The sequence below is a fragment of the Catharus ustulatus genome, chromosome 7 (genome assembly GCF_009819885.2).
Source record: "Catharus ustulatus isolate bCatUst1 chromosome 7, bCatUst1.pri.v2, whole genome shotgun sequence".
Taxonomy (NCBI): domain Eukaryota; kingdom Metazoa; phylum Chordata; class Aves; order Passeriformes; family Turdidae; genus Catharus; species Catharus ustulatus.
Genome location: NC_046227.1, coordinates 393,531 through 418,800, shown reverse-complemented (window position 1 = coordinate 418,800; position 25,270 = coordinate 393,531). Strand labels below are relative to the sequence as shown.

Here is a 25,270-nt window from a genome sequence, read left to right as displayed (position 1 = left end):
AACAGAGCCGGGAAAGCAGCTTTAAACACTTGGCTTTGGGGACTTACTGTGTTTCCAGCTGGTAGAAATATTGGAAATGTTTTCTGGGATTTGTTTCCCTCCTCATTCAGTTTTGCTCTGAGATTATAACCTTTATCTGGGGCCTGAGGTGGGGTGTCCCACCAAAGCTGGGCATCCATGAGGACCATGTCCATGCACGACCCCACCATGTACAGCTCTGGATGCTGCTAATTTAACCTGAGCCACCGAGTGGGGACAGAGGATTTAGGATTTTCTGGGCAGGAAGGAGTTAAACATCTGGGAGCAGCTGCTGGGACAGGCAGTAGGGTGCGTCTGAAGGCTGGCTTGGCTCCCGGAGGTTTTGGGGGGCTCAGGTGGGTCCCCAGGCAGGCGGCGGGGTCCCCGAGGGGCTGTGCCGGCAGCGGGAGGCTGGCGCTGGGGAGAGGAGGGCTCGGCGCAGCCACTCCTCCCCCTGCTCCTCTCCGCTTTGAAGGGTCGAGTGCCGGAGCTGGGGAGGAGAGCGGCATGTGAGCGAGAGTGTGGTCGGGGCAGAACTCCTGCCTCTTCCCTCCTTTCCTTCCTCCAGCCTCCCCGCTCCGCTCTCGGGGACAACGGAGCTCGCTAAACCTTTCCAATGGCCCCATCTCGCTTGGGGTTTCTGCTCCTCCTGGCTTGCTCCTTCTCCTGCTCGGAACCGCAGCTCCTGGACTGGGCTTGGGACAGCACGAAGAGCACAGGAAACCCAGCAGCACCCGGCAAGGGAATACCAGCATCCGAGCCGCCAAACTCGGCAGCAGCTCCGGCTCCCAGCCCGTCCCCAGTGACGTGGGGTGGCGAGGTGGCAGGGAATGTCACCACCCCACGGCGGCAGGAGCCAGATTCTGCTACAGCAGCGCCTTTGGCTGAGGGAACCACAGCCAAAACCACGGAGCAGTGGGACAGGAGTGCCACAGGGCTACTGGAGAGCACGGCGTGGCCAAGCATCGCTCCTTCCCACAGCGTGTCACCTGCCCCAGGTCAGCAGGTAGCCAGCAGCCCCAGTGACGAGCCCCAGTTCCTGGGGCCAGGGACCACTGAGGACCCACAGTTTTTGGGGCTGGGGAACACCGAGGACCAGCAGCTCCTGGGGTCAGAGACCTCTAAGGACCTCCAGCTCTTGTGGTCAGGGACCACCGAAGACCTTCAGCTCCTGGGGACTGGGACCACTGAGCACCTGCAGCTCCTGATGATGAGGACCACCAAAGAACCCGAGTTCCTGAGCTCAGTGACCCCCAAGGAGCTCCTGGAGACAGGGACTACTGAGGACCTGCAGCTGCTGGGATCAGGGACCACTGAGAACCCAAAGCTCCTGGGGTCAGAGACCTCTAAGGACCTGCAGCTCCTGGGGTCAGAGACTACTGAGGACCTGCAGCTGCTGGGGTTGGGCACCGTTGAGGACCCACAGCTCTTAGGGATGATGAGTACCACAGACCTGCAGCTCCTAGTGATGGGGCACACCAAGAACCCACAGCTCCTAAGGACAGGGACCACTGAGAATCTGCAGCTCATGGCAATGGGGAGCACTGAGGAGATGCAACTCCTGAGGACAGTGACCACCGAGAACCCAGAGCTCCTGGGGAACACTGAGAACCCACAGCTCCTGAGGACAGTGACCACCGAGAGCCCAGAGCTCCTAGGGAACACTGAGAACCCACAGCTCCTGAGGACAGTGACCACGGAGAGCCCAGAGCTCCTGGGGAACACTGAGAACCCACAGCTCCTGAGGACAGTGACCACGGAGAGCCCAGAGCTCCTGGGGAACACTGAGAACCCACAGCTCCTGAGGACAGTGACCACGGAGAGCCCAGAGCTCCTGGGGAACACTGAGAACCCACAGCTCCTGAGGATGGTGACCACTGAGAACCCAGGAGACCCGGGGACAGAAACTCCTACAGCAATTGAGACATGGGTGTCCTTGCAGAGACCAGCGGGTCCTCAGACAGGTAGTGCCCCTTTTCCTTTCTCACCAGGTGACAGTACCCGTGAGCAGGCAGTGCCATTTCAGGACTCTTCGGCACAACCTTCCCATCACCTCCATGGAGCATCACCAAACCTATGGCATGGCACCGGCCACCCGGGGCTGGCTCTGGCCAGCAGGAACGGTAACCAGAGCCCCGCTTGGCCTGACCAGAGGGTAGATAAGGGTGTGGATCCTCCTGCTGCTGATAGCTCCATCCCTCTGGACTTCGATTTACTAACCGCTACCATGCAGCTCTATGGGAGTGGCAGCACGGGGCTCGCATCCTTCTTTCCAGGACTGATACCAGTAGCTGGCAGCTGCCAGCCCATCTCGACCCACCTGCCCGTCTGCAGTGTGCTGGGCACCAGCCATGTCCGATTGCCAAATTACCTCCATCACGGCAGCGAGGAGGAAATTCGGGCGGCTTTGCATGAGTGGGAGGGGCTGCTTAAGTCGCGGTGCCATCGCTACCTGGAGTGGTTCCTCTGCTTGCTGCTGCTCCCTGGCTGTAGCCCCTCAGTCCCTGTAACCCCCCCGCCGTGTCAGGGCTTCTGCGAGGCTGTCAGAGACCTGTGTTGGACTCACTTGGCCAGCGGGCGCCTGCCTCTGCCTTGCGATGTTCTCCCTGAGGAGGATGAAGGGGTTTCTTGTGTCTTTATTAATGCTTCTGCAGGTAACGTGGTGACATCCCTGTATTGTGTCTCCCCTGCCCAGGCTCCCCCAGGCGCTGGGGGATGCTTCTGCCTTGTACCCATAGGGTGCTGCTGAATCCAAAATTGCTTTCTGTCCAGCCTTGGCTTTTCCAAACAGAACCAGCAGCTTTTGGCTCCCTCCACAAGGCTGAGCATCGCTCCCAGTGAATCACTGAGGCCAGCACAGGGCATTCTCCCCAAGTACTGGCATCCAGGGCCAGTTTCCAGGTGCCATGGGGCTTTGGGGTGTCCATCCTGACTGGGATCAGAGCACTTGGAAAGCTGGCAGCTCCCCACAGGAGCAGGGCAAGGACCCGGACCCCGTAACCACCCAACCGCAGCGCCATGGAGGAGAGGAGGTTTCAAGGTGACCCTCAGCCACACCAGCCCACTGCCCTCTCCCAGAGCAGCCCTTTGGGGTTAATGATTCACTCGATGGTGGCTAATGTTTGATCCCTGCTGCCTGGAAATGTGGGAGAGGTTACTTCACCCCCGGCTCCATCATTCAGTGGCTGTGACCTTCTAGGGACCCAGACAGGGCAGGGGGGTGAGAGACGGGAGCAGGGAGTGACTGGTGCTTGGAGAAATGCAGTTGGGATGAAAGCTGGAGCTCCCCCCCGCCTGCCAAAGCCTCTGAATGAGGCTGTGTTCCCGTGCCGACCCCTGTGCCCTGCGGGTATGGCCAGGAGATGCCAAGGAGAATGCTGAGGCTGGAGGCTGGCAAGCCAGGGTCGAACACAGGGTCCCCTCGGTGTCAAAGAGGCTCTGTTCGTGCGGGGATGCACTGGGATCATGGGGATGCTTACTGTGCTCGCAGAGGAGGTGCATCCCCATCTGGGACTGCACTGTGTTTGCTTGGATGGGCAGTGTCAGGAATGAGCGGGGAATGGGGGCTGTGGTGCACCCCACGGAATGACTTGATGTGCTGCTGTGTGCTGGGGGTCCCCTGAATCCCACGCTGTCAACCTGGGCTCAGACCAGGTCATGGCAGAGGGGGAAGGTGGCTTGGAGCACCCTGGGGATGTTTCCAATGGCAGCATCACTGCACCCAGAGACATCTCCACAGCCAATCCCATGCCAGCACCAAACCCACTGAAGTCCCCCGTGGTGGGTGCTTTCAGTTTACCACATGGGCTGCAATATCTGGGCTCTGGATGCCCTTTGGGAAAAGCAGATGTGGCCTGAAAGCGCTGGGGATGATAAGGGTCACTTGGCTTTTGTAGGAGAGCAGACACTTGAAGAGGTCTCCCCTTACTCCTCTGCTCCCCAGTCCCCATCCAGCCTCCGCCATGCAGGAAAAAAGTCCATTTGCTTTGGGAAGTGCTAGCACCCAGCTCTCACCAGGGACCTGGGGGCGAGTGGCATGTTTGAGGAGGAGGGAAACTCCCAGAGCCGGCTCCAGCTCCGAGGGGAGAATGGTTGCAAATTGCCCTGCTAACAAAAGCTTCTTTCAGTGTGTCCCCAGTCATCCTGAGCCCTAGGGGGGACACAATGACTTGTCTGGCTGCAGGAATTGCGACACTGGCTCTTACACCCCTGTGGACCCTCAGCAGGAAACTCTGGTTTCCTTTTTCCTTAAAGCTGCTGTGAATTTGGCTTCCTCCAACCTCAGATAAACACAATACCTGCATCCTGGCATTTGCAGCTGGAACAAGCTTGTGGGGTGCTGAGCATGGGGTGACTCAAGGGTGGGTGACAGGCTGAGAATCTGGGGGAGGCCCACTCACTCACCCCATCAGTTTTGGTGTAGGGCTGGGAGTGAAAGGGTGCTGGACTGCAGGATCCAGAGATTCTCCTCTAAGCAGACTGGGGCTGTCCCATGGGGAAGCCTGATCCCAGTGCAGGGCAGATGAAAGGGGTAGAACTGGTGGAAGACTGGGAAGGAGATTTACTTCCAGCCAGGTGCTCCATTTTGGGGTGCCAGGGTTGGGAGGGACTGGGTGCTTGAGGAGAAGGGTGGACACGTAGCAGTTTCAGAGCCAGAGTTTCAGAGGATTGGTGTGTCTGGCTCTGGCAGAGCAAAAATTTGCTACCACCTTTATTTGGTGGCATTTCTTATGTCCCTACTGCTGGATCCCTGTCATGAAGCTGGCGCTGGCATTGAGGTTTGGCAACAGGGGAGCCTGGAATGCTTCATGTCTCCCAGGCTTTGGAAGAAGCACCCAGGTTTTCATCACCATCCCAAGAAACATGTTTTCCTTTTGGGCTGGGCAAGGCTGAGTTGATTTCTTCTTTTCTTTTTTTTTTTTTTTCTTTTTTTTTTTTTTTTGGGAGCTCCAGAGGATAATGCCTGGCTCCACAGCTGGGTGGAGGCTCTTGGCTGATCCTCCTGGGTTCAGAAGCCTGGGATACCTCAGGATACACCTCTGATTCCCCCCACTCCCCATGGCTCCCATGAAAATCAGGGATGGAACTGGCAACACTGAATTGTGTCAGCTCCTACTCCTGGCTTGGGATGGGGCCAAAGCTGAGCACTGAGTATCCATTCCCAGTGTTGATCCCTCAGCAGTTTCAGAGCCAGGGTGGTTGGGTTTTCACCCTCCCAGGAAAGAAGAGGTTAAAAAACCTCTCCTTTGGAGCTGGCACTGGCCCCAAGCAGTTGACATAGGAGAGGAGGAATCCAGCGCCCGGTGTGTGGGCGATGAGGATGTGCTGGCTGCCAGAACAACGGGAGCTGGCGGACACGGCACTGGCTCGCCCTCACCAGATGTTCAGCTGTGCTGGGTAGGAGAAACGGTCTCCAGCAGAACTTCTCCAATTCCCTAAATCTCAATAGGAGTTGGGAAAGGAGGCGACCTCCAAATTAAGAGCATCTGGGAGGCTGAGCTGGCTTGAGCTGCGTTCCCAGGGTGTTGCGAGGGAATGGCTCTGATTTATTCCCAGCTGGGGTGACCATAGGATCTTGTCCCAGGATGATACGAGGGGTCACTGTGATCCCAGAATGAGTATGGATGCAACATGCTTCCCTGGGGGTCCATGGTGATTCAGCAGCCTGGTGCTCCCACAGCATCTCCCTACCCACGAGCAAGACCCCTTTGGTTTTATCCCATCTCCGGGAATCTGAGCAACCTGGTCTAGTGGATTGTGTTCTTGCTCATGGCAGGGGGGTTGGAATGAGATGGTCTTTAAGGTGCCTTCCCACCCAAGTCAGGCTGTGATTCTGTGATGTCCCAGCTGTGGTTGGAGGCACTGGGAATGGGAGGCATTTTGGGAGGTGCATCTGAATGATGTGGTGGGAGCAGCTCAGGGTCACTGCCTTGGCCAATGCACACATCTTGGGGCAGGTGAGTGAAGGAGTGTATTTGGCAGGCACAGGCAGGGCTGTCCTTGCTGAGTTATCATCCTTGCCTGGCTGATTGAGATCATGCCCTGTCCTTCCTCCTTGCAGAGAGCCTGAGTGCTGAGGTCAGCCTGCTGGAGCTGATCGGGGACCCACCGACAGAGGAGATCCACAGAATTTACGGCCCCGACAACAACCCTGGCTACGTCTTTGGTCCCAATGCCAATACGGGCCAGGTGGCCCGGTACCACCTGCCGAGCCCTTTCTACCGGGACTTCTCGCTGCTGTTTCACATCCAGCCCACCACACCCCGGGCCGGCGTGCTCTTTGCTGTCACGGACTCCTCGCAGAGCATCATCTATGTGGGCGTCAAGCTCTCGGAGCTGCGGGCAGGCCAGCAGCAGATCATCTTCTACTACACGGAACCCGGCTCGCCCAGCTCCTACCCAGCTGCCACCTTCACCGTGCCCACCCTGCTCAACCAGTGGACGCGCTTCGCCATCAGTGTGGAGGAGGAGGAAGTTATCCTCTACCTGGACTGTGAGGAGCATGAGCGTGTCCGCTTCGAGCGCTCCCCAGATGAGATGGAGCTGGAAGAAGGCTCCGGGCTCTTTGTTGCTCAGGCTGGAGGGGCTGACCCGGATAAATACCAGGTAAGAGCTTGGGTCACCACAAGGAGCATCTACCAGAAGCCTGGGGAGATGTGACACTGCCCATGCCCAGAAGACAACCAGCTCCATGTGTGTCCCTGGGGAAGGGGACACCTAAGATGGAGGGGAAGGTGGCTTGAGATGCCACTGATTTATTGTCTTGGGGCTCACCAAGGCAAAGCTCTTAAGCTGGGCTGGCCAGAGGATATGGGGTTGCCATGCAGCTCCCACCATTCAAACACGTGGAGCCTCTTCAGATCTCCCCATTCCTCAAAACACCCAGCTCCTTTAGTGGAGAAGCTGGTTTGGCTGGGAAAATGTCCCTCTTACATGGAAAAAATGCTTGGGCTGGAGCATATCTTTGCTGGCTGATGTTGGGCGGTATCTCCAGGAAGACTTTGGAGAGTGAGGAAGGATGTGATAGCTCAGCCTGTGCTTTGAGCAGAACTCATGTTCCAGATAAGGATTGTGGAAAGTGTGGGGAAAATGCCCGGCTGACATGGAAATCCCCTGCAGGACTTGAGGGGAGCAGTGTCTGGGTTTATCCTGGGCTGAGCAGAATTTGCCCAGCAACAGAGGCTCTGGGGAAGGAAGCAATGTTTTCCCTGTGGAGTTCTGCAAAGCACATTTCTGAGCTTAAACATCATCCTGACTGTTCTGCCTCATTCCCCCTGGATTGGCTTTGGGCAGGGGAAATTCCCCCAGGAAGGGGTTAATCATTGATGCGCTACAAACTGGTTTGCACTGGGGTTGGTCCTTTGAAGCAATTTCTTTGCTCTTGAATGTTGGGAGGGCCAGCTCATGGCTGTGGAGGAGCTCCTCTCCCCAGCTGGAGGGGTTTGGCACCATATAGAAGGCGCGGCAACAGCCTGGAACGGAGCAGACCCTTTTAGCAGGTGATGCTCCCAGCCTTGCCAACCCCCGATCCCACTGCCCGCCCCCGGCTTTCCCGTGAGGAATAGCTGGCCGTGGAGGGCAGGAGGCCTTGGCTGGGTGAGAGAGGAGTGGCATCTGACTGCCTCGTGGTGTTTCTATCACTGTCCAGCCCTGCTTCGCCTTATCTGGAACTAAGAGGGCATCAAGCGGATTAAAGCCTGGCCCTCGGTCAAGCCTCAGGATGAACTTGCTGGGAGGCAGCTGGAGGGGTGTCCTGGCACTTCTGCTCCGTCCAGAGTTGCCTTTGTGGCTGTGGCAGGAAACCTAGAGGGGCAAAGCTTGCGGGTAATGCAGAAACCCCTGGGAAAGCAGCTCTCAAGGGAGCAAATGGGGTCTCAGCTTGGGCAGGAGGGATCATTTGCAGCTGGATGTGGCACTTGGGGACATAGCTTAGTGGGGGACTGGCAGCACTGGGCTAATAGTTGGACTCAATAGTCCTAGGAGGGCTTTTCCAGCCTTAAGGATTCCATGATTTTATGTATTCACTGTAAGATCTGTGGTGCTGCTGCTCTCTTTATCAGAACAAAGAGGCTGCAAAGGGCCCCTATCACCATCCCTTGTGGGACTGCCTTGCTTCAGGGCTGGGAGCTGGCTTGTTTCCCATGCCTCTGGAAAGCCCCAGGTTTCAACCTTTCAACCCAGCACCCCCAGCATGGCTTGGCAAGCCATGTGCCAGAGCTGGCACCACATGGGTTGAGCAGAGGTAGCAGCCAGGACCTGGCCAGACACCCAGCAGAGCTTTTACAGGGATCTTTTGGCTGTGCTCCTTGTTTTCCCTCTCCCAAGGGCTCCCTGGCCACAGCCAATTGCCCTGCCTCACGCAAGGACAGCTGGCAGGTTATCCAGCTCACATGTTGTATTTCCTGGTGTAATCTGCACTTTCTTACTATTTATTTGTGTTTTGCAAGCACTGTGCGCATCCACGCCACTTGTTTATACAAGAATCCACCACAAATCCCTTCCTAAGGATGCTGACTCCAGGCAAACCCCCGTAGCATCCCGGCCTCAGCAGGAGAGGTGGTGTGGGTACCAGCCAGAACACCCGAGCTCCCACTGAAAACAGGGTCACCCAGCACGTCCCAGAGCCCAGCCTGGCTCCTCGCTGCAGGGTGGGACACAGGGATGCTGTCGGGATGGGAGTCTGCCAAATTGGGATGCTGCCCATCCATCTGATCCCAGTGGGGAGGAGCAGGGGACCACACTGGGAAGCGAGCGAGCTCAGAGAGAGGAGATGCCTCCTCCTTGGTGTCTCTTCTTTGGGAAAGACACCTAAAATAATATTTGGGCTGGCCTGAAAGCACAGCCTGGGCAAGGAAATGTGATGGACTTAGGAAAATAAGGATCGGGGCAGTCACAGTTCAGCCAGTGACAGAATATGAATTAATTATAAGTAGATTAGGTTATATAATAAATATATTAGAAATTTATTGTTTATATATGATTTTAAGATACATCAATTAGAAAATTATATCTCACAAGCAAATGCGCCCATTTGGGTGGTGACCTCTTCCAGCTGCTCTCAGTGCTGACATCAGATTTCATCCGTCTTTTTTCTCCCCTCCACTCGGACATGGTGGCCGAGTGGCACAGCAGATCACATCACAGCAGGTCACATCACAGCAGGGTGGCTTGTCTGTGTCCCCCATCTGTCTGTGGTCTCCTTGCAGGGGGTGATTGCAGATTTGAAGCTCCGAGGGGACCCGCGGGCAGCCGAGCACCAGTGCGAGGATGAGGAGGATGATGCAGAGGTGAGCGCTGTCAGCACGGCCAGGCAGGCTCAGGGGTGCCCCACACTGTGCTCCCAGCTCAGCCCTTACCCCTTTTTCCCGGACAAACACAGGTCTCTGGGGATTTTGGCAGCGGGATGGAAGGTGGACAGCAGCCCTCTGGCAAGGTCGAGGTGAGTTGCTGCCCACAGGTGTTGCACTCAGGGCGAGACCCCAAAATTCTAGTGATGAGGAGGGCTGAGTGCCCTGCATGGCTGAGGTCATGGGGTACTTGATAGTGTCCCAGCAGCTGTCCCCCACGGGACGGCACTGAGGGGTGAGCAGTGCCACGGTGTCCCCTTGTTGTTGGCGCAGGCTGTCCCAGGGCTGGTGGATGCTGTTCCCGTGACCTCCCCGCCTGTGGCAGGGGGCAGTGGCCCGAGGAGAGGTGGGGGGTCCCCACAGCAGGCTGAGAGGACCAGGGCGGAGGAGACGCTGCGGGTCTCCACGGGAGGTAATTCCAGCAGCTTTCCCCTTCCCCAGGGCACACAAGGGGGGACATGGTGGGGTGGCCACCCCTAACCACAGCTGGTCCATTTCCTTTTCCACAGGCACCAGCCGGAAAGGCGAAAAAGGGGAGAAGGGGGAACGTGGTTTGAAAGGGGACTCAGGAACCGGTGGCATCATAGGGCCAGGCAGTGTCAAGGGTCAAAAGGTGGGTGAGAGCTGGTTCCTGTGGGCTCGAGGGTACCAGTGACATGTCTGTGTTTGACACACACCTCTCTCTCTTTCTGATCTTCAGGGGGAGAAGGGAGACCTGGGTGTCAAGGTGAGCATCGCTGGGGGAGCTGGCACAGAGCTGTGCCCTAGCTGGGCTGCCACCTCAGGGACCTGCCACCCATCCCCATCTCCCTCCCCTCCCCAGGGCAGTGCTGGATTTGGCTACCCTGGCTCTAAGGGCCAAAAAGGAGAACCAGGTGACCCTGGACCCCCCGGGACTCACTCTCGGCACGCTGATGGCTCAGTGGTGGAGAAAGTCACCGGCCCCCCAGGGCCACCAGGGAAGGATGGAGCCCCTGGCAGGGACGGCGAGCCTGTGAGTCAGATTTCCCCCTGCAGGGTGGATCCTGTTCTCCCACCCTACCCACGTGCACACTGACCTGTCCTCTCTCTGCCATCCCTAGGGAGATCCTGGCGAGGACGGCAAACCCGTAAGTGGGATGGAAGGGGTGGCAGGGTGGGGGGGACACCCACTCCCTTGCCTTGCCACCTGCTGATCCCCCAGTGCTCCTCTTTGCAGGGTGAAATGGGGCCCCCGGGGTTCCCTGGGATGCCGGGGGAGCCAGGTCTGAAGGGGGAGAAGGTGAGTGCCAGTGTTGGGGGGCACAACATGCTCTCCCTTCCTCTCACCCGCAGCTCAGCTGCACCCCCAACAAACCATGGTCTCTCCTCTGTGCCAGGGTGACCCAGGAGTGGGGCCGAGGGGACCCCCTGGACCACCTGGCCCTCCAGGACCGCCGGCACCTTCCTCCAAGAATGACAAGCTGGTGGGTCACAGGGATTTGAGGGTTGCGGGGGTCCATCAAGCCATGGAGGGGGAGAGTGCTGTCACTGGCCCCTGGGCAAGCCCCAGTGCCACCGAGTGCCCTGACACCCCCCTTGTGCTTCTCCCCCAGACCTTCATCGACATGGAGGGCTCTGGCTTTGGTGGTGACCTGGAGAGTTTGCGGGTGAGTGGGGATGAGTGCCTGTCCTGCCAGCTGGGAGTGGGAGGGACACTGTCAGCCATGGCCCCATGTCTCTTCTAGGGCCCACGAGGGCCACCTGGTCCCCCAGGGCCACCTGGCCTGCCCGGATTGCCAGGGGAACCAGGACGGTTTGGGATGAACCGCACGGACCTGCTGGGACCGCCAGGGCTGCCAGGCAGAGATGGGATCCCTGGACCCCCGGGGCCAGTGGTAGGTCTATGTGGTGGCTGTGGGGACCCATCCCGGGGGCTCAGTGCCCACCAGCCCTGCAGGCTTTTCCTGTGCTGGAACCAACTCCTGGAATCTGACAGGGTCCTCAGGGTCCTCCAGGAAGAGACGGGGAGGCCGGGCAGCCAGGGCCCAAAGGAGAGCGGGTGAGTGTCCCCTGTCCTATGTCCCCCAGGATCATGTCACAGCTGTCCCACAGGGCAGTGGGCATCCCTGGCACATCTCTGGGAGGCCCCAGCTCCTGGGCTGGGGAGAGCCATTCTGCTTCTGCCGGGAGCTGGGCAGCTTCTTCACACCCTCTTCTCCCTCCTCCTTCCCAGGGCGATGTGGGTGACCTCGGCCTCCCTGGCCTCCCGGGACCCAAGGTACTGTGCCTGGGGTGGTGTTTTTTGGGTTCTCCATTGCAGACTGGGGGCAGGGATGTTCCCTAGGGGAGCCATCTTGCACAGGAATGGAGAGGGAGGTGCAGCTATTTGTGTTCCTCCCAGTCCAGTGCCACAGCTCAAAGGTGCATGGAGTTGCTGACTCCACAAAGGATGCTTACAGGCTCCTGCCACCCTGCCTTGGCTTTGATCCAGGCACTGCCACATCAGGAAGTGGGCAGGAGAGCCAAGGGGAGTGTTTCAAGATGCAGAGGAGAGTTTGCTTGGGGGGTGCCCACACCCCACTGGAAAACATCCCAGCTTGTGTGCATCACTCTCTCCTGCCTGCTTGCTCCAGCTTCTTTCCACCCTGCATCCCCAAGGGTGGAAGTAAAGGCTTGCTGGGAGCCCCTTAGAGCTAGGATGCTGCCTCTTGGGATGACCATCCACTGCAGCCTGAGCTGGGGGTAAAAACCTCAAAAATTAAGGTTTCTTAACCTTATTCTAACTTTCTGCACTTCTGGAGCACCCAGAGGGCAAATGGGGTGGCGGTGGGTGTAAGGTCCAATCCTGTTGCTTCCAGACCCATTGCAATCCCAGGAATGCCTGCAAGCATTCCTTCATGGCACTGAGCTCTGCTGCAGCACTGGAGCCAGCCCACGTGCAAAAACATTCAAATTCATGATTTTAGACGAGCCTCTGGTGGCCACTGTGGACATTACATGGGAAGCTGGTGGGATGAAGGGTGCCTGAGCTGGGCAATGCCACCTCCCACAAGGCTCCAAGACAGGGGAGCATCAGGGAGAGCATCTATGTCCTGTCCCAAAGAGCATTTGGGAGAAGATGCTTTGCCTCCTGCTTGCAGGCTCCAGGCAGCGACCACTGCCACCTTCCAACTGTCCCCTTCTTGTCCCCTTGGCAGGGCAGCAAAGGAGAAACGGGACCAGCAGGACCCCCAGGAGAAGTAGGCTTAGCTGGCCTTCCCGGGCCCATCGGACCCCGAGGGCAGCCAGGGCCCCCCGGCCCCCCAGGACCACCAGGGCCAGGCTACGAGGCTGGATTTGTGAGTGGTCACTGCAGTGATGGGGTGGGATGAGCTGGAGCTGGGGACAGACACAGCTCAGCCCCTTCTCCCTGCATGTAGAGTGACATGGAGGGCTCAGGGCTGCCATTCACCCCTGGACCACCTGGACCTGAAGGACCACAGGTAGGGCTGTTCCTGCCTTTTCCCTCTCTCCATCCTGCTCTTCCTGGGTTATTTCCTACCATCATGTCCCCTGCCATCATCCAGTGCTCATGGTCCTCTTGTTGTTTGCAGGGTGTGCCGGGACTGCCAGGGGTGAAGGTGAGGAACTCTTCCAACCTGCCTCCATCCATGTAGGATGCCTGCAGGCAGCCTGTAGGGATGCCTCTGACACCTCTTTTCCTTGCAGGGAGAGGTTGGCAGCCCTGGACAGCCTGGCTTGCCGGGACCAAAGGTAGGAGCCCTGGGAGATTGGGATGGCTTTGTCGCAGCACTTGGGTGTGCAGGGCAGTGGGCAGGACCACTGTGCTCCCTGATCTGGGGCTGCATCCTGTCCTTTCCCACTCCCACTGCAGGGAGATGCTGGCATGCCTGGCGTGGATGGCCGCCCTGGCCTGGAGGGCTTCCCTGGACCACAGGTAAGAGCCTTGGCCCCCCAGCTCCAGAAGACCCAACCCCCTGCCCCCCAAACTCCAGGCAGGGCACCCTTGATTGCAGCAGCTTCATCCCCAGCAGCTGAAATTCCCCCTCCCTCCTGTGGGACTCTACTCACTATGTGCCAGGAGTGCCCACACTCCTTAGGATCCTGTCCCCGCCACCTTGCTGCCCCACTGGCCACCACCACCTCTGCCAACATCGTTCCAACCTGGCCTATTTCCTGGAGCTGGAGGCAGAGGTGGGGTTTCCTGAAAGATGTTTTTGAGCTGGAGGTGGGAGGGGGTCTGCACTGGTGAGCCAGAGTCCATCTCCATGTGGTGCTCGCTCCTTTCTGCTCCTCTTTCCAGGGACCCAAAGGTGACAAAGGCAGCACCGGTGAGAAGGTAGGTGCCACCAGGCTGGGGACGGGGACCAGCCAGTGGTGGCCCTGGGCTGACGGCTTGTGTCTTCCAGGGAGAGCGAGGCCAAGATGGAGTGGGGCTGCCTGGCCCCCCTGGCCCACCTGGTCCCCCTGGACAGATCATCACTCTCTCCAGTGAAGATGTAAGTGGTGGCACCTGCCTTCAGCGCAGGGCAGGGAAAGGGATATTCCAGCAGCCAGTCATGAGGGAGACCTGGCCAGCAGCTCTGACCCTCAGAGCCAAGATCAGGGGGAAAAACCTCATTTTGTCTCTTTTTGCAGAAGTCCTTGGTGGCTGTTCCTGGTCCAGAGGTAGGTGCCCTCCTGTCACCTGTGCCCACCCCTCAGCAGTGCCAGGAGGGCACCCAATTTTTGGAAAGAGGGGGTTTGTTCTTAGGAGCATCTCTGCTTCTCTGTGCAGGGCAGACCAGGCCACGCTGGCTTCCCGGTGAGTTAGTGACACATCTGGGACCACAGAGTGGCCCTGGTGACAGCTGTGGTTGCCAGTCCTGCTGTGTTTTGCTGCAGTGGTGGTGCTGCAGAGGGGGAGTTTTGGGGCCTGTCTTTGGTGAATTGGGAATGATGTGGGCTCTGTGTCATTCCTGCAGGGTCCAGTGGGACCGAAAGGAGACCGGGGGTCAACTGGTCTCCAGGGTACCCCAGGGTTAAAGGTAACTGCTCCAGGCCACCTGCACCCCATGGGGTGGTCACATTCCTGGCTCCCCATTCTACCTGGCCACCAGCCCTGTCACAGGAGGAAGCCTGATCCCTCCGTGTCCCTCCCACCTCCTCTTCTCTTGCAGGGAGAGAAGGGGGAGCCCGGTGTCATCATAAGCCCTGATGGGACCGTGGTCACTGCCAAGGTGAAAGGAGAAAAGGTGGGTTCCTGGCAGGAATGCAGGGCACATCCCCATGGGATGGGTGCCAGGTGGTCCCAGTGGTGATGCCCTTTCCCTCTCCATTGTTTGCAGGGGGAGCCGGGGCTGCGGGGCCCAATGGGACCATCGGTAAGTCATCATCACCATCCTCCTCCTTGTGTCCCACGGGGAGGGATGGGAATGATCCTAAGTAGAGGGGGTACCCTCATACTGAGCACCCTCATCCTTGTCTTCTCTCCCTTCCAGGGTCCCCCGGGACGAGCAGGGATGAAGGGAGAGATCGGCTTTCCGGGCAGACCCGTAAGACCTGCTCCCGGTTTGTTTGTGTCCATCGCCTCCACCGCGTCCCCCTCCCCATTTGCACATCCTGCATCCGCCGAGCCCCACACCCTACCATGTCCCTGAGGGATGGGGTGCTGCCAGGGTGTCAGAGGTGACTTCTGGAGCACCAGATGTGACACCAGGGGCTGGCAGGGGGACGGGGAAAAGGCTCATTGTGCTGCTCATCCGCAGGGACGTCCCGGCATGAACGGGCTGAAGGGTGAGAAGGGTGACCCCGCAGACGTGCTGGGCTTACGGGTGAGCACTGCTGTGACCCCTCAGCTGCTGGCTCTGCAGGGCGGGGCACACACCCCAAGAGCCTCCCTGAGAACCCCAATTCCTTAGGCAAAGGGCATTCTCCTTCTCTCAGGGGCTGGTTGTCCCCCTCCGTGGTGGGGACTGTCTGCTTTGCAGGACCTTGACAAATTTTCTCACCCCACACAGGGTCCCCCAGGCCCCCCAGGACCCCCTGGGCCCCCTGGGCCACCTGGCAGCATAGTCTACAACAATGGCAATGTGAGTATCCCCACGGTCACCATGATGGACATGCTGGTGACTGGGTCCCCCGTGTCCCCTGCCTGCCTGGAGGGCACTGAAGATGCTCTGGTGATATCCTGGGTGGGGCTGGCATGTGGGACTGTAACCAGCATTAGTGGGGGGTCCCTGAGGATGCTGCTGTCTCTGCAGCCCCTTCCTTTACATCCCCACAGACCTTCAGCGACTCCAGCCAGCCAGCATTCCCCGGTAAGGGGGTGTCCCTCTCCCAGCCCTCTCTGGGCAGTTCGGGGAACTTCAGCAAAGCAGGGCTGGGGGGAAACACCCTCCCTCCCTTAGAGGTGCAGCTCTGAGATGGCATCTCTGCTGCTCTCCAAAGGTTTCCACCCGTTCCCAGGACAAAAGGGAGAGAAAGGTGACACTGGACGCCCAGGACCCCCAGGTAGGTGACTGGTCCCTGATGGCAGAGACAGGCAGGGAGTGGCTCATGCCCATCTCAGCTCCTCTCTCCTCCTCTCCCTCTCTCCACAGCCCATTTCCCCTATGACGCAAGTCACTTCAGTGCCAGCCTGCGGGTAAGTCCTTTGCACACAGGCAGCTGGAACCCAGCATGATTTGGGGTACCCAGTGCACCTCAGTTGCTCACCCTAAGACTGTGCCATTCCACAGGGTGACAAGGGGGATGTAGGTCCCAAGGGTGAGAAGGGCGAGCCAGGCAGCACCCCACTCTACGGTCCTGGAGTCTCTGGGCTTCCAGGGCCTCCAGGGCCCCAGGGCTACCCTGGGCTTCCGGTGAGTACTTCATGAGGCAGGGAGTGAAGGGAGGTGCAGTGGAGGTGGCATCCCTAGGGGCTTTGCTCCAACAGATGTTCTCTCACGCTGCCTAGGGTGCCAAGGGGGACAGTATTGTTGGGCCACCGGGACCTCCAGGACCTCAGGGTCCTCCTGGGATCGGATACGAGGGGCGGCAGGGCCCCCCTGGCCCTCCTGGCCCTCCTGGTCCACCCGGGCCACCCTCCTTCCCAGGTCCCCATAGACAAGGTGAGTACCTGCTCTACTGCATCCCTCCCTGCAGTCCTGCATCCCTCCCTGCCACCCCCAGCATCCCTGCTTGTATCCCATGCATCCCTCATTGCAGCTCTGCATTTCTCCCTGTACTGCACCTCTCTCCATGTCACCCTCCTTCCCCTACAGGTGTCAGCATCCCTGGACCCCCGGGACCACCAGGACCCCCTGGACCACCAGGCACCAGCGGGATGTCCTTGGGGGTGAGTGGGGCTCTAGGCAGGGCTTGCCCGTGGTGCAGGCAGCTGATCCCTGAGCCCTGTCCCGGGCTCTGCCCGCAGCTCCGGGCCGTGCCCACGTACCAGATGATGCTGAGCACCGCGCACGAGCTGCCCGAGGGTAGCCTCATCTTCCTGACCGAGCGGCAGGAGCTCTACGTCCGCCTGCGCGGGGGCTTCCGCAGGGTGCTGGTGAGTGGGGTGGGCTGGAGGGCACCCGGCTGGGGCTGCACTGCCCAGCCTGAGGGGAGCGCAGACAGCCCTGCCCCGGGGCTCGGTGGTGACTCCTGGCGGTGCTCGGGGTCCTCCCGCCCGTGCGCCAGGAAGATGAGAGGGGGGCAGCTGGGATCTGATGTGCCATGCCCTTGCAGCTGGAGGAGCACAACCTGATCCCCAGTTCGGCTCTGGTGAGTCCTCTGTTCCCCGTGCACGTCCTCATCCCTATCCTCCATCCCAATCCCATCCTTATCCTCCATCTTCATCTACCTCATCCCATCCCCAACCATCTCCATGCCCAACCATCTCTATCCATCAACAATCAACTTCATCCCTTTCTCCATTCATCCCCAGCCAGATCAATCCCCATCCCCATCCCCATCCCCAACCATTTCCATCCCCATCCAACCCCTACCATGTCCATGCCCATCTTCATCCAACCACAACCATCTCTATCCATCCTCAACATTCTCCATCCCCATCCCCACCTGGCGCACCACACCCTCCCCTCATGCTGTGTGTCCCCCTCCCAAGGACAACGAGGTGTATGACAAGCCACCCACCCTCCACTACGCTGGCCCCCAGCCACGTGGGCCCCTGCACCCGCTCCGCAACCATGTCCCCCCGGCCACCGCCCGTCCCTGGCGTGGGGATGAGGTGGTGGCCAACCAGCACCGCCTGCCCGAGCAGCCCCTGCTCCACCACCAGCATGAGCTCATCAATGGCTACTACATCCACCGCAGACCAGACCCTGCCCCTGTGGCTGCCCATGTGCACCAGGACTTCCAGCCTGCCGTGAGTGCTACATGCTGGCCAAGGGGAGCTGATAGTGGTGGTCAAAGCTGTGTCCCTCAAGCCCCATTGTCCCCTCTTGGCAGCTTCACCTGGTGGCCCTGAACACCCCGTTGAGCGGCAGCATGCGCGGCATCCGGGGCGCCGATTTCCAGTGCTTCCAGCAAGCCCGGCAGGTTGGACTGGCCGGCACCTTCCGTGCCTTCCTGTCCTCCCGCCTGCAGGATCTCTACAGCATCGTGCGCAGGGCCGACCGTGCTGCTGTCCCCATCGTCAACCTCCAGGTATGTGTGTCCCCATCCCCTTCCTGGCACTCTCTGAGCTCCGAGGGATCACAGAATAGGATCACATAGTCATTACAGTTGGAAAAGATCTCTTTAAGATCATCGAGTCCAACTATTAACCTAGCACCACCGAAGTCTGGGACACAGAGCACAGCAAAGCCCCCATCCATCATGAAGCATCCCCTTCCCAGAGGCTGCTGGGGCTTAGAGCTTCTGGGATGATCTTGGGGTGCAGGCAGGGCTAAACCCCCTCCTCCTCCATTTTCCCACCCTACCAGGATGAAGTGCTCTTCAATAACTGGGAAGCCCTTTTCACGGGCAGTGGGGCCCCGCTGCGAGCTGGCACCCGCATCCTCTCCTTCGACGGCCGGGACGTCCTGCAGGATGCGGGCTGGTGAGTACAGGACTGAGTGATGTGGAAATGGGGTATGGAGCATGGTAGGGCAGCAGCAGACCCCCCACCTTTCATCCTTCCAGGCCACAGAAGAGTGTCTGGCATGGCTCGGATGCCAAGGGCCGGCGCCTGCCCGAGAACTACTGTGAGACATGGCGGACAGAGGAGCATGCGGTCACTGGCCAGGCTTCCTCCCTGGCCTCTGGAAAACTCCTGGAGCAGGTGGCCAGCAGCTGTCAGCATGCCTTCATCGTCCTCTGCATTGAGAACAGCTTCATGACCGCCACCAAAAAGTGATACCCACCCTGGAGCTCCCTGAGTCCCCCATGTCCCCAGGGAGAGTTGGGCCAGCCTGCACCCCTGGGCCCCTCAGCCCCCTCCACGCACCCACTCTCACCCTGCAGGGTTTCCTTTCCCACAGGCCTGAAGCCAAAGAGTATTGCCATGGCCCCTGCTCTGCATCAGCAGGGGCTCAGGTCCCACCCAGGGCAGGGCAGCCATGTGCTGGTGGCCTTCCTCCTCCAACTCCTGATATTTAACCACTTCAGCTTGTTCCCCTCCCTGCTCAGATGCTCTTTTTGGGGTGGCTGGGTAGGAGGATGCTTGGCAGGGAGATTTCAGTGCTGCCAGGCAGGCTGTCCCCCTGAAAAGCCTGTGGGGCCTCTCTCACCAGCCCCCCAGCCCCACGCTGTCCTCACCAGGAGCTTGGGGTTGGACCCAAATCCCTGCTGCTGAGGCCAAGGGGTCTATGCCAGCCAAGACTCCAGCATCCCACCCAAGGGACTGTCCCGTGGCGATGCTGGGGTTCTCCCAGATGGTCTCCATTCTCCCCAGATAAGGATCATCCCATCATCATCCTCACCTCCACCTCCCAGCCAGCAGAGCTCTGGTGGGGGTCTTGTCTCCCCCATCCCATCTAGGCACCCTGGGGTCCCCTGGCTGTGCCCCCACAGCCCAGTTACAGCCCAGATACAGCAACAGCCAGCTCAGCACAGGCAATGGGGTGACAGGGTGGCCCCAAGGCGTGGCAAGCTGTGCCCTTGGCATGTGTTTCTCTGTGTGTGTATGTGCATGGTGAGCACATGTGGTAGTACCAAGGGAAGGCACTGCCATCCCCCCTCCCCATGCCACCTTTGCTGGGCTCAAATGGTGAAGGCGCAGCAAATCTGGTTGGAATTGGTGTGGGCAAATCCAAGGTGCTAAAAACAAAAAACCAAAAAAAAAAAAAGAAAGGAAAAAAGAGAAATTTGTAACTAGCTTTTTTTGTTATTGTATGGAAATTATTACCATAAAAGCTGTGCGAGTAACACAGTCTCTATTTCTTACAGTCTACTGTATTTTGTGTAATTAATGCAATTTAAAGCCTGTGGATCTTTATATTGTTTTTTTGTCATCGGTTGTGTCCTATAAACCATTTTCTAAAGGCACTGAATAAAGAAACATCCTCTTGTAGCCTGGCTTCGTGCCATGGTGGGGATGCAGCGGGATAGGGTCCCCATCCATAATCCTGTGTGGCACACAGTTGCGGCACCATGGCAATCCTGTCCCCGCTCTGTGCCTGGGGACAGGGAAGGGGCACGGCCCAGTCCTCACGGAGCACAAAACATGTCCCAAGGGTTACATCCGTGACAGAACAGCACCCAGGACCAGCAGTGGGACAGGACACCAAGCACACAGTGGCGATGACAATGCTCACTTTGGGAACCAAGAGCCGGCCACAGTGTCGCGGTGCCAGTGCTCAGGCTTGCACGGTGCCTGCCTCCGGGCTTTTCTCTTGTGCTGGAGTCTCCACTGTGGGCTGGCATGGCTCCTTGGCCAGGGCCAGCTCCACCGACTGCCTGCGGTGGCTGTGCTGAACACCCACTCTGATGGCCGCCAGCAGGTAGACCACGGCCAGCAGCGTGAAGTAGCCAAAATACACATAAAACTGCAAAAGAGAGAAAGGGGAGAACAGCACTTGGAGCCTTCCCTTCATCCTGCAACATTGAGGGACCATGTCCATCTCAGGTGGCCCCTCATCCCTACCTGGGGACGTACGGATAAGCCCAAGCCCCTCTTGTCAGCCACAATGATGGTGATGATGGTCTTTAGCACGGTGGCGAAGAACGTGTTAACCCCAAAGACCAGCGCGCAGAGCTCTTTGGAGAGGGAGGTAGCAATCTGGAAACTGGGGAAAAATGGGAGTACTGGTGAACCCCGGCACTGACCTGGCTGCCAGAATGGGAGCAGGTCCTCAGAAGCAACACGCACATGGCAAGGGGCACCAGGAACTGGTGGGAGCCACGGAAGAGGATGTAGCCAACATAGCACAGCCAGATGTTGGTGGTGGAGTTCATGAGCAGGAGCAATCCCGCCTGGAATGCTGTCACCATTCCAATCACCAGCTCTGACCACAGCGTCCAGCGGATCTTCACATAGCCAGCAGCAAAGGAGGCAATGGCTCCTGGGGAGGGATGAATGATGGTCAGCACCTGCAGGCAGCACCCTGCCCTATCTAGGCTGGGACCCATCCCCGTGATCATCACGTCATCCCCAATGCGAAACCACCAAAAATTCCGTAAGGACTGCCATTCCAAGGGGTGCAGTAGGACAGCAGTTGCCCTCTGCCTTTCTGGTGTCCCCAGCCATTCCCACAGGAGGCAATAGTATGTAAGTGTCCCTCACACCCCCAGTGTGCCTATCCCAGGCAAGTTACCCAGCAGCGTGGAGGCAGCATCCACACCTCCATTGTACACTCGGCGGCTATCCGTGGTGTGAGAGATCTCATTCCAGAGGATGTGTGCATAGTACAGCATCAGGTAGTATCCAGCCGAGTTGAAGACCCACCACAAGGACCAGAGGCGAAGCTGGGGCTGCCTGGCCAGCGCTCCCAGCTCCCGCAGCATACGGCACAGCACCATGTCCCTCCAGCCCCGTGTCCCCCCACCACCATCCCCCCTGGCCATCCTGTCCAGCTCAGTGGGCACAGCGGCATCGCCAGCCCTGCTAGGCCGGTTGAAGAAGAGGCTGCGTCGGGGCCGCTCAAGGAAGAGGGTGAGGATGAGGCCAAAGCTGACGAAGCCCAAGGAGACATAGTTGAGGGTGTTGAACGAGACACTGCCCAAGGTGATGCAGAGCTGGCCCAGCACGGAGCTGGTGAAGACCCCCAAGAGCACGGCGGAGCGGGAATAACTGGCCATCCGCTGGTAACGGGATGGGGCGACCAGGGAGAAGATGTAGGAGGAGTAGGCGATGCGGGTGGCCATGGTGATGCCGTAGAAGAACTCCATCAGCTGCATGGCCAGGACGGAGGTGCCCCACACCAGCAGCGCCCAGATGGAGATATGGCTCAGGCTCTGCAGCACCAGCACGGGTTTGTAGCGCAGGTAGTCCGTCAGCAGGAAGATGGGCACCAGCACGGCCATGTAGGAGTAGGACAGCACCGGCGTGATCACATTAGTCACCTGCCGTATGGGCAAGGAGGGGCTGAGTGCCAGGCACATGCCTGGGGATGCCCCCCAAGCTGCAGACAGTGTGGGCACATCCCCATGGCAGCACCTCCTCGAGGAGGAATGTGACCAGCAGCGTGCTCGGCTGGGGGTCTGGCTGAGCCTTGGCCCCTTCCTGTGCCGGGAACGCAGTGTTCCCACAGGCACAGCAGCCGGCTGGGATCAGGGCCAGCATCCCTTGGTTGGGAGACGATGATATTGTGGCCCTTCCTTGTCTAACCCCATCATTGCCAGCAGCCTGGCAGTGCACCATGCCATCATGTCTCCCCAGTGGGATGGGGCATGGCTTCTCCCAGTCCAGCACCCTCCCATCACCCCACAGGCTGCTCAGGTGGGCAGGGGTCACACACTGCCCCCAAAATCAGTTGCCAGCCTGGGCACGAGGTTTTATGACAGGACAAGTTGAGCCTGGGACTCAGGGGATAGGGTGACCTCACAGCCAAGGGAGACAGGGCCCCACACCACAGCACCTCCCCTGCCCAGAAACACCACCACAAGTCACCACACACTGCCATGCCCAGATCATGAGACCCCTGTGCACTCCAGAAGCACGGAATGATGCTCTGGGCACCCCCAGGATGGTGACCATGGCCATAAAGGGGGACAACAACATGGGGGACCAGGTGCCTACAGCTCACCTCTGCCTTTGTGAAGTTGGCCTCCAGCAGATAGGGGGTGATGAAGCTCTCCCCAGGCCGGATCTGTGTCATGAAGCCATAGAAGCAGAGGTAGAAGACTTGTAGCTTCCAGCGCTGGTCTGGCATCGTCTCCGACGCTGGCTTTTTGGCACCATCACTCTTGGACATAGCTCTGCAGCAGGACAGTGGCATTATGCCGGGAGCCATCAGCTACACAGGCTCTGCTGGACCATGCAGTCCCTCTCTGTCTGCAGGCGCTCTCGGACGCATGGAAAACCAGGACGCTGCAGTTTCTGTGGAAAAAGCAGCATTTGGCACTGGCTCAAAATTCCTCCAGAATTGCAAGGCAAATAAATACCACTACCTTCTCCCCAGGAGATGTTCTGGGAAGAAGAAAAGCAGCCGTGCGCCTTGCTGTGCAGAAGCAGGAGGAGTCATTTCAGGCGGCATTTGTACATCACGTGCATCCGGAGCCTGGATGCACAGAGCATCTGAATCCACAGTGGGGCATCCTCAGCTCCCATCACCTCCTTTTCCTCCCTTGTAAGACTCAGTGAGGTTTTGCCGCTTCCTGGAGCAACGCTTCCCTCTGAGCTGCAGAGGCAGAGGGATGCACCAGTGATGCTCCACAGGGCATGGCACAGGAATGTGCTGACTGCAGAAATTAGTTAATGTGCACACCAGGCATGAAGCTGCCCGTGTCCCATGTTACTCAGTAGCTGGATGGCTGGCAGGACCTCAGGGAGTCACAGGCAAGCCCCTTGGCTCTTCCCAGTGGGACACAATGCCCAGCCTGGGGAGAATGCAAAACACCACGAAGTTCACAGTCCAGAGGGGGATTAAAAGCTCAAATCCTGAGGTTTGGCTGCAGGAAAGCTGGCAGTGCCAGGAGACCTGATTAGTGGTCACAGGATGAGGGCAGGGACAGGAGAAGGCCTGGACAGGTTGTCCTCCCAGTGCTCCCTGCACCCACAAGAAGTCACTGAGGTGACTTTTCATGCCATGAAATTCCACGTATGCCAATACACGCGATGGGAGCAAAGTCTAGAAACCTGGTTACCCTGATAATCACAGAACAACTAATCACAGTCATTAAAAAGTAAGTTCATGGTCCTTGTCTGTGTCCAATTGGATTCTGCATGGTGGGAATTGGAGGATAATCCCCCACTGCTGCCAGATAACACTGGACAAACGGGACACGAGCCAGCAGCAGTGGGTGGCAGAGGAAAGCTGGTGGTGACCTAAAACTATAGGAAGCCAAGTGCCCATTTGCCCCAGTGAGGACCCACCACTCCAGCAGCATTCCTGTGGGATTTCAGCACTGGTGCCTGAGTATCAGCAAAACACTCTTGTGCCAGAGATCATAGCTGGGGAAAGAACCTCCACCTCCTAAACAGACCCCGGGGGATCAAGGCAGGTGCTCACTCCCTCACTGCCCAGCAAGCCTGTCCGGCACTGGCTGGAGCACTGCCCCCCTGCTGTGGCAGGAAGGGCAAGGGGCAAGGAGCAAGGGCTAACCCCTGCCAGACACCCACCCCAGCACCGTGCTGGGACCACTGCCAGCTGCGAGTGCCTGGACTCTGCCCCGTCGCCCAACGGCCAATGGGCCGACCAGGAAGGGAGAACAGGGGTACACTTGAATACAAACTAGGGAATCCTGCGAAAGGCACGTGTACCTGTCCTGCTTAAGGCCTGTCCCTCCATGGAACAATGGCTGAGCTTTGTAGGATAGGCTCCTCAGTCTCCACAGCCCTCCTGTCCCCAGGCTGGGCCGTGGATGTTACCTACAGCAGCCACTTGCCCCCCACGTGCACCATGACCCCTATGGGATGTTTGCCACCCTCTGCTCCCCACTTCCTGCCATGTCCATCTAGGAGGGATACACACATGCATCCTTGGCCCACAGGAAACTATCCGCACTAAATCCAGGATGCAGCTGAATCCACGAAACTGCTCCATTCCCAGGAACACTGGCTCCTAACTCCCAGCATGTGTGTCCCCATACACCAAGGGACTCCAGAACAGAACGCATCTGGCCGTGCCCAATTCCCCTTCTCCAGAACATCCTTGGAGTGTGCACGAATCCCAGGGAATGCTCCATCCTTCATCCCTGGTGCAAGCCAGGGACTGGAGGGACGAGGGAGCAGAGCCGGTCTGTTATCACCATGTGCACCTGTTTATCACAGGGTTATCAGGGTGCGACCTCAACACGGATCACTGTCACACCCTTGTCAGCCCGGGCTCACGGCCACCGTGGCGCAGAGGGGACAGCCCTGGGGGTCGGGGGTATGCTCTCCCCGCAGCCATGTATCGGTGACACACAAGTGACACCGCCAAGGCACCACGTGTTTTGTGGGGAGCTGCCACGCCGAATGGGGCTCCCGAGTCCCTAGGGCACCTTCCCTAAAACAAGGGCTGGGAAGCTCTTGAAAACACACCGTCGCCCACCGCGCGGACATCTCTCTGCCTCCCACCGCTCAGCACCAAGGGACGGGCGCCGAGGGTGGTGTGGGGTGCACCTGGCACAAGAGGGTGTTGAGGGTACGCGGCACCAGCTCACCCTGAAACAAGGGCGGGGGGAATCAACACAGCACCCGGCACACATCCCCAGCCCCCGAAGGAAACCACATCGCCGGCATCCCAGAGAAGCCCGCCGGGCACGCCACCGCTCCGGCGACACCCGCACCGCGCAGCCCGTACCTGGTGGGCGGCAGGCATGGGCGCTGCGGGCCGGGGCACGGCGGGGATCCGGGGCGCCCCGCTGCCACCCGAGCCCGATCCGCGGCGATCCCGGGACAG

General features: G+C 58.9%; 2 protein-coding genes across 5 annotated transcripts; one reads left to right on the top strand and one right to left on the bottom strand.

Moving 5' to 3' along the window:
- The first annotated feature begins 586 nt into the window (after positions 1-586).
- Positions 587-19,659, top strand: COL18A1 (collagen type XVIII alpha 1 chain). Its single transcript, XM_042779460.1, has 42 exons — positions 587-1,982; positions 6,080-6,624; positions 9,225-9,305; positions 9,398-9,457; positions 9,639-9,777; positions 9,875-9,978; positions 10,066-10,092; positions 10,189-10,359; positions 10,448-10,474; positions 10,564-10,626; positions 10,724-10,810; positions 10,940-10,993; positions 11,072-11,221; positions 11,323-11,385; positions 11,560-11,604; positions 12,524-12,664; positions 12,746-12,808; positions 12,920-12,946; positions 13,035-13,079; positions 13,201-13,263; positions 13,630-13,665; positions 13,736-13,825; positions 13,965-13,994; positions 14,104-14,130; positions 14,291-14,353; positions 14,486-14,560; positions 14,654-14,689; positions 14,807-14,860; positions 15,074-15,139; positions 15,326-15,397; positions 15,592-15,625; positions 15,756-15,818; positions 15,908-15,951; positions 16,046-16,168; positions 16,264-16,417; positions 16,571-16,644; positions 16,723-16,851; positions 17,031-17,066; positions 17,410-17,670; positions 17,754-17,951; positions 18,230-18,345; positions 18,429-19,659. Exons 1-42 carry the CDS (start codon positions 635-637, stop codon positions 18,640-18,642), a joined length of 5,298 nt encoding a protein of 1,765 aa, XP_042635394.1. The 5' UTR covers positions 587-634; the 3' UTR covers positions 18,643-19,659.
- On the bottom strand, positions 19,588-25,270 carry SLC19A1 (solute carrier family 19 member 1). 4 transcript variants are annotated; one of them, XM_033065171.2, is made up of 6 exons: positions 25,172-25,266; positions 22,472-22,764; positions 21,068-21,788; positions 20,596-20,788; positions 20,371-20,512; positions 19,588-20,272 (listed from the first exon to the last, which is right to left on the bottom strand). In XM_033065171.2, exons 2-6 carry the CDS (start codon positions 22,676-22,678, stop codon positions 20,084-20,086), a joined length of 1,452 nt encoding a protein of 483 aa, XP_032921062.1. In that variant the 5' UTR covers positions 22,679-22,764; positions 25,172-25,266; the 3' UTR covers positions 19,588-20,083. The 4 variants fall into 4 exon arrangements, with proteins under 4 accessions (XP_032921062.1, XP_032921060.1, XP_032921061.1 ...); XM_033065169.2 differs by having other exon boundaries at positions 21,041-21,788; positions 25,172-25,265; XM_033065170.2 differs by lacking the exon at positions 25,172-25,266 and adding an exon at positions 22,836-23,075 and having other exon boundaries at positions 21,041-21,788.

Bases quoted from the DNA above. Each gene is read 5' to 3' on its own strand.
- COL18A1 (XM_042779460.1), top strand. From the start codon at position 635: ATGGCCCCATCTCGCTTGGGGTTTCTGCTCCTCCTGGCTTGCTCCTTC. The intron at 15,626-15,755 runs GTAAGGGGGTGT...TGCTCTCCAAAG, and splicing joins CAGCCAGCCAGCATTCCCCG to GTTTCCACCCGTTCCCAGGA. The intron at 17,952-18,229 runs GTATGTGTGTCC...CCACCCTACCAG, and splicing joins TCCCCATCGTCAACCTCCAG to GATGAAGTGCTCTTCAATAA.
- SLC19A1 (XM_033065169.2), bottom strand. From the start codon at position 22,678: ATGGCTCCCGGCATAATGCCACTGTCCTGCTGCAGAGCTATGTCCAAG. The intron at 20,789-21,040 runs GTAACTTGCCTG...ATCCCTCCCCAG, and splicing joins TGCTGCCTCCACGCTGCTGG to GAGCCATTGCCTCCTTTGCT. The intron at 20,273-20,370 runs GTAGGGATGAGG...TCTCTTTTGCAG, and splicing joins GCTTATCCGTACGTCCCCAG to TTTTATGTGTATTTTGGCTA.